General features: G+C 48.2%; 1 protein-coding gene across 1 annotated transcript; it reads right to left on the reverse strand.

Moving 5' to 3' along the window:
• Positions 1–336: 336 nt before the first annotated feature.
• On the reverse strand, positions 337–6879 carry PRR22 (proline rich 22). The gene is made up of 3 exons (XM_066636422.1): positions 6753–6879; positions 5396–5458; positions 337–1490 (listed from the first exon to the last, which is right to left on the reverse strand). Exons 1-3 carry the CDS (start codon positions 6877–6879, stop codon positions 337–339), a joined length of 1344 nt encoding a protein of 447 aa, XP_066492519.1.
• Positions 6880–9081: the final 2202 nt, after the last annotated feature.

A 9081-nucleotide genomic window follows, 5' to 3' on the forward strand; every position in this document is an offset into this window, starting at 1 on the left:
CTTTTTCACATACAAAGTGAAACAGATTTGTAAAACATGATATAAGTGTTTTTAACACGAAATTATAATTGTTTGAATAGGGAAAGGATCTCAAACAAAAAATTCTAAGAAACTTTTCAGAATTATAGTTCCCATGGTTCTTTGAAGGGTAAGGAACCACAAGTGTTAAACTAATTTCCAAACCAGTTTCAGTCACGTAGCGAAATACAGGCACACAACCAGATTTCTAGAAATATCTTTTTTTTTAATAGAGCAAATAGCAGGAGCACTTGGTATCACCAATCCCCATCCTTGATCAAGCAAAACAGCACCAAGTCACCTGTGTCGATGTGCTGGTCAGTTCTCCAGTGCAGCAGGGTTCAGCTTCTCAGGTTCATCATTGGCCCCCTGTATGGAGGCAAGCTTTGGTTTGCCTTTTGTGTCTGTTATGATACTGTCCTTTGTGTTTTCCTCCAAGTGGGATTCATGGTTTGGGAGGAGCTGTGAGGAGGATGTGAGAGACTCACCTTCCCACGTGGGTTCCTCCCCAAAACCATCCACACCATACAGGTAATCCAGGCTTGTCACAGCACTGAGGATTTCTGGCACACTGTAGTCAAAGGATAGCAACTCATCAGGCAAGTTGAGGGACCGGATGTCACTGGGTGAATCTTCGCCAGAGAAGCAACTATCCTTTTGTCCCTCTCCCTGGCTCCTGCTAGGGGTACCATCACTAAGATAATCGAAGGAGGCCTCAGGGTCAGAATTAACTGGAGAGCAATCAAAGAGTTTCATGGCATCTTCCAGAAGGACCTTCTCAGGGAGGCTGAAGGACTCCTGTTCTTCCAAAAATTGGTTTTCATTGGTTATGACATTCTCTGGGTTCAAACAAAGCTCCAGTTCTGGGGTGATCTCAGCACTAGGTACACCAAGAGGAATTTGTTCTTCAGGGAGGATGTTTGGAATGGGAGGGTTTGCCACAAAATCCTGGTTCTTGTTCGCATCCTGAAATGCTGCATCTTCCACTTGGAAGTCCTTGAAGGCTTCAAAGGCCAGCTCATGGCAGGGGCCCAGGGGCCCTTTGAGATGCTCGTAGTTTCCTGTCTGAGCAGGCTGATCCTTTAGGTTCAGCCCAGGGATTGTTGTGAGGAGTTTGTGGTCTTTACTTTGCCCAAGACTTTCACTGGGGTGTTGAGGCACATCCACAAACTGAGCGCTGTGGAGAGAGTTGTTGATGAAGCTGACGTGATCTGTCAAGTTGGCGGCAGGGCCTTCCGGCTTGAAGAAAGGCAGGACAAATTGGGGGTTGCTGGCAATGGGTTGGTAGGGCGGATATGCCACTGGCTGGATGGGGCCCTTGAGGTACTTTTGGCTGTCCAGAAGATATGTGTTTTGTGGGCCTGGCCCACTAGAGAGTTTATAAACTGAGGGCTGGACAAAATTGGTCGTTGCCCACTCAATGCGGTAGATCCTGGGGTCAAAGAAGCACCCACAAGGAGCCATGTGAAAACCTGAGGAAGGAGAGAGTAGAATGACTGCAGAAAGGATGCCATCAGTCTGTCAGGACTGGGTCAGAATCTCAATCCCGGCTGGGAATATATGAAACCCAATATAGTGGGGCCCCCTTATCCGTGGGCTCAGCATCCATGGATTTGAATATCTCAGAAAGCCTCTTGGACAGGGGTGCTCACACGTTTTTTGCTCGAGAGCTACTTTGAAACCCAGCAAGGCCCGGAGATCTACCAGGGGGGAAGGAAGCGTCTGACAGACACCCCCTTTAATGTATGGAGCCCCTGCTGGAGTCTAGTCAGTTTTGTTGCTGCATGCCTGAAGAGCAGCTAAAGTGTCGGTTTCAGTGTCAGTTTAGTGTCAGCTAAATATGTCAGTTTCGTCTAGTCCAGGGGTGTCCAAAGTTTTTGGCAGGAGGGCCACATCATCTCTCTGTGTTGGGGGCCGGAGAAAAAAAAGAATTAATTTACATTTAAAATTGGAATAAATTTACATAAGTTTACATAAATGAATATATTAAAGATGAACTTATATATATGAATGAAGGTCTTGCAATAGCTCAAGGCCTATAAAAGGCCTGGCACAAATCAAGGCTGGCCTTTCCTTTGCTGCCGCTACTACATCATAGACGTGAAACAGCAGGGAGTGGAGGGAGCTCTCATCCCACAGCTCATGAGAGGTCAAACAGTCGCCCTCACGCTGAGAGCAGTTGCATCGGGCCAATGTGGGCTCCAGCAAGTGTCCAGAGGGCCAGAGGCTCATTGGAGACTGGGGGCTCCCAGAGGGCCGCATTGGGAGTCCTCGAGGGCCGCAAGTGGCCCCAGGGCCGGGGTTTGGGCACCCCTGGTCTAGTCACTAGACGAAACTGACATATTAACAGTTTGGAGAGACAGGGCTCCGCGATCTACTCATTTTGCCTCGCGATCTACCGGTAGATCGCGATCCACCTATTGAGCACCCCTGCTCTTGGACATGACTGGAAGGCTCTTCTGGTTCACCAGTGCAAACTGGAAGTGCCTTCCGGTTGCATCTGAGAGACTTCTGGGAGGCAGCATGCAACCTCCAGAGGGCCAGGTGTGGCCCCCTGATAAGTAATTGGGTGGCACATAGGCCCCCTGCGGATTTCATTATCCACAAAATGTGGTATCTATGGGAAGTCCTGGAATGGATCCCCTGCAGATACGGAGGGCCTAATGTGTCCTTTGACTAACGGCAGCTCAGGATATGCAGTCCCTCCCTTCAGAAAGGGACTGTATGGTTTGATGTTTAATGCACATGGCTCCCCCCTGAAAAAAAATCCCTTCACATAGAAAATGGACATGTGAGGGGAACAAGTAGGCTAGAAACCACCACCACTACCCCACACACTTTTCTATGAACAGAAAGCCTTTTTTAAAAATTAGGGATGGAGCATTCAATCAGAACGGCTGAACAGTTTTTACCATGTGATCCCCTGCGCATGGAGATCAGGTCAGTGTTTGCTGTGAAGTTCCATACTGAGCCAACATAGGCACCATAATGCCATTGGCTTGCAGCAGGGGTGGTGGTCAACCAGATTGGACATCGGCCAAGAGCCTGTGCCCATAAGATAACTCATCTGATTGGACTGACCCTTGAGCATTGTGCCAAAGCTAGTGTACAATGTGCCATAAGGGGGCAGGCAGTATGTGTATGTGCACACACACACCATGCCATGGGAAATCAGGGCCCCAGGCAACTGGCTCATAGCAGCAGTGTCTGGATCCTGGGGCATTCAGAGACTCAGGCATTTTCCCCAGACCTCAAGACTAACAAAGGACAACCGCAGTCTCAACCAGCCTCACCAGCTTCAGTCCCTAAACATTCTCAGACAGCATCACCAGGAAAGACCCCTCTTTGCCTGAGACCCTGGAAAGCTGCTGGCACTCAGAGCAGACTATACTGAACCAGATGAAAAATGGTCTGACTTGGCAGAAAGCAGCCTCACATGTGAGTTAAGCCTTAGCTCAGCAGTAGAACAAATGTTCTGCATGCAGAAGGTCTCAGGTTCAATTCCCACTACCCTGAACCAAAAGAGTCTAGATAGCAGGGTCAAGAAAAATCTACCTCCATCTGAGAGCTTCTGGTGATAGGTAATGGAGCAACCAGGAGTTTGACTCAGAAGGAAACAACCTTATATCTCTGTGATGAATCCCTTCCCACCCCCCATCCATTTTTCTGTATTTCGTACAGTTTTAATCTCCCAAAAGCCCCTGTGAAGTTTGGTAGCTAAAACCTTCTGAGACGTCCTTTTGCAAGCTGCCTTTGTTTGCAAAGCACTATTCCAAGGTGGCCATGTGCTGGACACGGATTCAGGATCCATCTTCCTGTTTGGGGCAACTATTCAGTTTACCAAGTGAGCTACCTTGCCTATTGGGTAGCAAACTTGTCTGTCAAGGTCCAAAGGGTGGGATAAAATGACCCACAGGAAGCGGGGGTTGTTCTCTACAAATTGCCAGAAAGACCCATTTGTTGGGAGCTCAGAGAAGAGCACTCACCTGTTTCACCACTTGTGAAACAACTGGGGACTCTTTGAGCAATGCTAGTAGTTTAAGCTAGGGACTGCCTAGTTGGGATTGCATTAAGGCAGTGGTTCCCAAAGTTACGTGGATTGTGACGCCCACTTAGCCTTTTCTTCCCAGTTCAGCTGGGCACTGCCATCTTGGATCTCATGCGCTCCAAAATGATGGCACCCAAATCTCATGAGATTTTGCAAGATCCAAGATGGTGTCACCCAGGGGTACATGTAGGATGGGCAACCAGGGACATCCCGTGGTGCCCTTGGGAGTGTGCTGTGATGCCCTAAGGTGTTGTGGCACACACTTTCGGAACCCCTGCATTAAGGGATTATGTTAATTTCCTGGTACACTAATTCATTCCTGTTGTTACAAACTTCCCCTGGTTTAACAAGAGGGTGAAGGGGGGATAGTGGGCTGGAGGACTAAGGCTACGACCTTATCCACACTTTTCTGGGAGTAAGCCCCGTTAATGGGACTTCTGAGTCCCATTAACTTCTGAGTCCCATAATGGGACTTCTGAGTAGACATGCACAGGATTGGGCTCTAAGCAACATCCCCGCTCCATCTGCTGGGCAGTAATGGTTATTGCATGTACTTGGTGAAAACATTTCCTTATGCTTCACAGCCAAATCCATTTTCCATCAGCCTGCTTATATTCAGAGAAAGACTCTGAATCCACAAATGCATGTGGCTGGCTGATAATGGTGCTAAGGACAAAGACTGCTGTAGTTTGATATCTCAGAACTGTTAAAAGCTCCTGCACAAGAGCTGGGGCATTAGAGTTGTCCAAAAATAAGGAAAAATAGGCCAAAAATATTGGTGGGGGGGGGGGGAGAGGAAAACATTCACAACCCTAAATAACTATGCACATTGATTTGTCTGAACTGACCCAGGAATCTGTCAGGCTGAGACTCCAAGTGCCTGCAGATCTGGGTTTTTTGTTTTTAAATAACAAGGTTTTAGCCCTTAGGTGGCACAGAGATGCTTGACACAATGTGGGGCATGCCTGCTAGAAACTCAAAAGCAAGATTGGCAGGATAAGATTTCCAGTGCATGGGCCTCCTTGCTTATCTGTCCCGTCCCGTCCCCGTCCCGTCCCCCCCGGCTAGCAGAACCCAAATAAATTATGCAGAGAAGCAAGAATTGAAGAATAAAAGGCGCACACATGAGCCATGATGCAAATGTCCTCAGTTAGCATAATTTGTACATGTCACCAACTCAAATTTAGACCCAAATCATACCTGGCCAGGCATGCCTTCCTGCTGCTCCCACACTGCCCTGCCCCACAACAAGATTTTTTGTGACTTCCCTATCACCCCTTAACAAATACCTCCTCTGTCGCGACTTTCTACGCACCACACAAGCGTTACCTGCCGGGGGCGTTGTAAAAAGTTCTTTCTCTTGATTGGGAGGATGGTACAAATTGGGTGTCCCTGTAACATCAACACAAGAAAATTCATGCTTTCTTCACCATTCTTTTAGGCCACGTTGCCCCTTCTGTGCTTCTGGCTGTGCTCGAAATGGGTCACTCCACCTCAGACATGTCCTTAGCAAACTTCCCTGCTGCAGGCTGCCATTGCTCATTCATGAGACAGTGTGGGTTTGCTGTGCATTTGGCAGTCTGCTTTATTCAGCATCTCATGTCCTGGTGTGCCTTTTGCCTTGAGCTTGGCAACGGCATGGCACAGGGAGCTTTGCTAGGGCTAAATGACCCTTTTATGCTTCAGTGATGGGTTGCTTTCCTTTCTATTCCTGCCCATTTCCAAAATCTGTGTGCACACATCTGTTTTTGGGAGCATTTCAGGTGGTTATCATGTGTAAGTAAGTATCATGTTTTGCAGTAAGCTTTGAGGAACCTAGTGCTTGACCAAAATTCAATTATTCTGATATGTAAGGATGCACGGGGTGGCATGGATAGAAAAATATAATTGCATTTCAAATTTTTAAAACAATATCTTGGGAGAAATATGCAACAGTATCATTCCACCACACCATACAGGTCTGGTGTTACCACGGGATCCTTGTGTGGCAACTTGGTGCTGTTTTGTGTGCGAAACATCCACTTTAAATCCCTGTAAACTCAGAGAAAAATAGCCTCCTCATATCTGAATCACCTTTGGTGATGTGGGAGGAGAGAAAGATGGGTCCAAGCAAGAATGGGATGGAGCAGGAAGATACAGGGAGACAGATCAGCTCATTCCCCTCCTAACAGCCAGGGTGCCAACTCGTAATTAATCTGTGGAACACTTTACCACAGGGTATGGTGATGGCACCTTGCTTGAATGCCTTTAAAGGGGGATTGGACAAATTTATGGAGGAAAAGTCCATCACAGCTTACAAGCCATGATGAGTATAGAAGTAGGCTACCTCAGAATACCAGATGCAAGGGAGGGGCAACAGGATACTGGTGTCTTGTTGTCTTGTGTGCTCTCTAAGGCATCTGGTGGGCCACTGTGAGGTACAGGAAGCTGGACTAAATGACCTGATCAAGTGGGGCTCTTCTCATGAATATTTGTGCACCCACAACTTTGAATTGCCGGATGTTACAGTGGGAAAAAATGTGTCCTCCTTTAACATGGAATTGTGTCGACAAAAACTACATAGGCTCCCAGGTATTTTCCATTCAGATGAACATATTCGATGCATGGTCAGTTTAAGCTGGCCACACCAATGGATGATTTCAGAGAAAGACTGAGACAACAGTTAAGTGACTAAAAGGTGTCCTACCTACAGAGGCAAGATTTTCAGGGAGAACAAAGGTCGGAAAGGATCGGTTCAGCTGGCCGTCCGCTCGGTCTAAAGGTCTGGGGGCATATGTCTCATGCTGTGTGTAAAAGAGTTTGGGTTGCTGCATAATCCCTTCGTGGCGCTGAAGGACAGTCTTCCCATCTGGCTGCCCTTAGGGACGTATCCACGAGAATCTGCTTCCTGGTGCTGTTGCCAGGGCTTCACGTTCTGTTTTGATGGTTACTCGGGAAAGTGTTCCAAGTGGTGAGTTAAGGTTCTGAGGTCTTGCAGATGCTGGCAGGAGCGGTGGACAGCTCGAAGGAAAGGTGGACAATGAGTGGAATTGAAAATGGCAAAAGGGGGGCTGGGAGCTGGAACTTTCCTTTTTTTTTCTTTACAAAATTCTGGTACAGCTGAGCATGGGTGGTAGAGTTCTTTGCAAAAAGAATTTTTCCCCCAAGAGTCTCTGAGCACGTGCAGTCTGCCTTTTCTTTGTGAAGGGAATATGCTCCTCCTTCGGCATGTCCACCTCAAGTGGCAGAGGCCCCACAGAATGTACTCCGTTTGACAGGTAGCCCAAGGTGGGAAGGTTGGCACAGATTTAAATGGGCGGGGAGGCTACAGCTCTTTTTTGGGCTTTCTGGTTCACCTGCAGAGGGTCAGGGAAACTCAAGACAAACTATACTCTATCTAGTTCTATTCACCATGTAAAATGGTGCTGGCTACTTCTGCATGCTATGAAGGTACAGAGGGCCACCTTTGTGCCTGCATCTCCTTTATCAAGTTGCAATGCATGTGACTTTCACAGCCTAGCCCAGTGATTTTCAACCTTTTTCATCTCGCAGCACACCGAAAGGGCACTAAAATGGTCAAGGCACACCATCAGTGTTTTAACAATTGATAAGGCACACCATGCTGTTGGTGGTGGTGGGGGCTCACATCCCCCAATGGCTCTACTAATAAATAACCCTCTCCCAAATTCCTGCGGCACACCTGGGGACCATATGTGGCACACCAGTGTGCCATAGCACAGTGGTTGAAAATGGCTGACCTAGCCTATACAAATGACTTAGGGCCCAATCCTATCCTGCCCTGGAACAGGCAAGCCAAGAGGCTTGTACTGTATCCAGCACAGGAAAGGGGCCATAAGTAACTCAGCCAGAGGTAAGGGGAAACATTTCCTCTTATCTCCAGGTAAGGACCACTGGCCCTATGGGTCTCCTTGGACTTGCACCACCTCTTGAGGTGGCGCAAGTCCAAGGAGAGTGGAGTGGTTTGGAGCCACTCCATTCTCCCTGGGAATGGGGGTTGGGATCCAGCATAACTGGGATAACTGCCAGATCCCTGCCCTGCCTCCCACTCTCCGCCCACCTGCCCCCGGGGCCACCCAACACCCACCCACCTTCCGCCCAGGAACGCCTCCCTCCTGCCTCCTCCCTGCTCCCCTGCCTCCCAAAGAGGCTTGCGTCAGCCCAGCTGGGCCAACACAAGCCTCGCAGAGGAAGCTGGCATGGTGGCTTGCTTTGGCCTACTCAGGTTGGCACTTCTCTGAGTGCTGGCCCAGCTTCCTCCAGAGGAGGCGCATACGTGCCTTACGGCAAGTTTGCGACCCTCCTGGGCCAGTGCAAGAGACTTGCGGCAGCCCAAATCAAGGGCTGGATTGCGCCCGTAGTGCTATGCTAGTACAACCAGGATGAAACTTATTTTTCTGGCTTTTATGATATTCCACTTGTACTCCACCCTGAGGAGTCCGAGTGGAGATTAAAAGTGCAGGACGCAAACATATTTCTAAATAATAAAAAAGGTAAAGGTTCCCCCTGGCATTAAGCCTAGTCATGTCTGACTTAAGCCAACTCTAGGGATGGTACTCATCTCTGTTTCTAAGCCGAAGAGCTGGCATTGTCCATAGAGAGTTTCCATGGTCATATGGCTGGCGTGACTAAACGCCTAAGTGTATGAACCTCGTTACCTTCCCATTGAGGTGGTACCTATTTATCTACTCGCATTTTTACATGCTTCTGAACTGCTATGTTGGCAGGAGCTGGGACAAGCAACGGGAGCTCACCCTGACGCACAGATTCGAACAGCCAACCTTGCGGTCAACAAACGCATCAACTCAGTGGTTTAACCCACCGCGCCACTGCGTCCCCTAAAAATAATAAATACAACAAAATAAAAAAAATCATTCTAGCAGTGGCCATAAGGATAACATCCTGGTTGGACCACTAAAATTCCGGCTGGGCAACACCTTCAAGCTGTACCATTCTATGAACCCCTCTCTGCAGCATTAGATTATTCTCCTTCTTTCCCTAGTTCTGTTGCTGTAAAA

This window comes from Tiliqua scincoides, chromosome 8, assembly GCF_035046505.1.
Source record: "Tiliqua scincoides isolate rTilSci1 chromosome 8, rTilSci1.hap2, whole genome shotgun sequence".
Lineage (NCBI taxonomy): Eukaryota > Metazoa > Chordata > Lepidosauria > Squamata > Scincidae > Tiliqua > Tiliqua scincoides.

Bases quoted from the DNA above. Each gene is read 5' to 3' on its own strand.
- PRR22 (XM_066636422.1), bottom strand. From the start codon at position 6,879: ATGCAGCAACCCAAACTCTTTTACACACAGCATGAGACATATGCCCCC. The intron at 5,459-6,752 runs GTAGGACACCTT...TTGATGTTACAG, and splicing joins TGAAAATCTTGCCTCTGTAG to GGACACCCAATTTGTACCAT. The intron at 1,491-5,395 runs GTAACGCTTGTG...CTCCTTCCTCAG, and splicing joins TTTTACAACGCCCCCGGCAG to GTTTTCACATGGCTCCTTGT.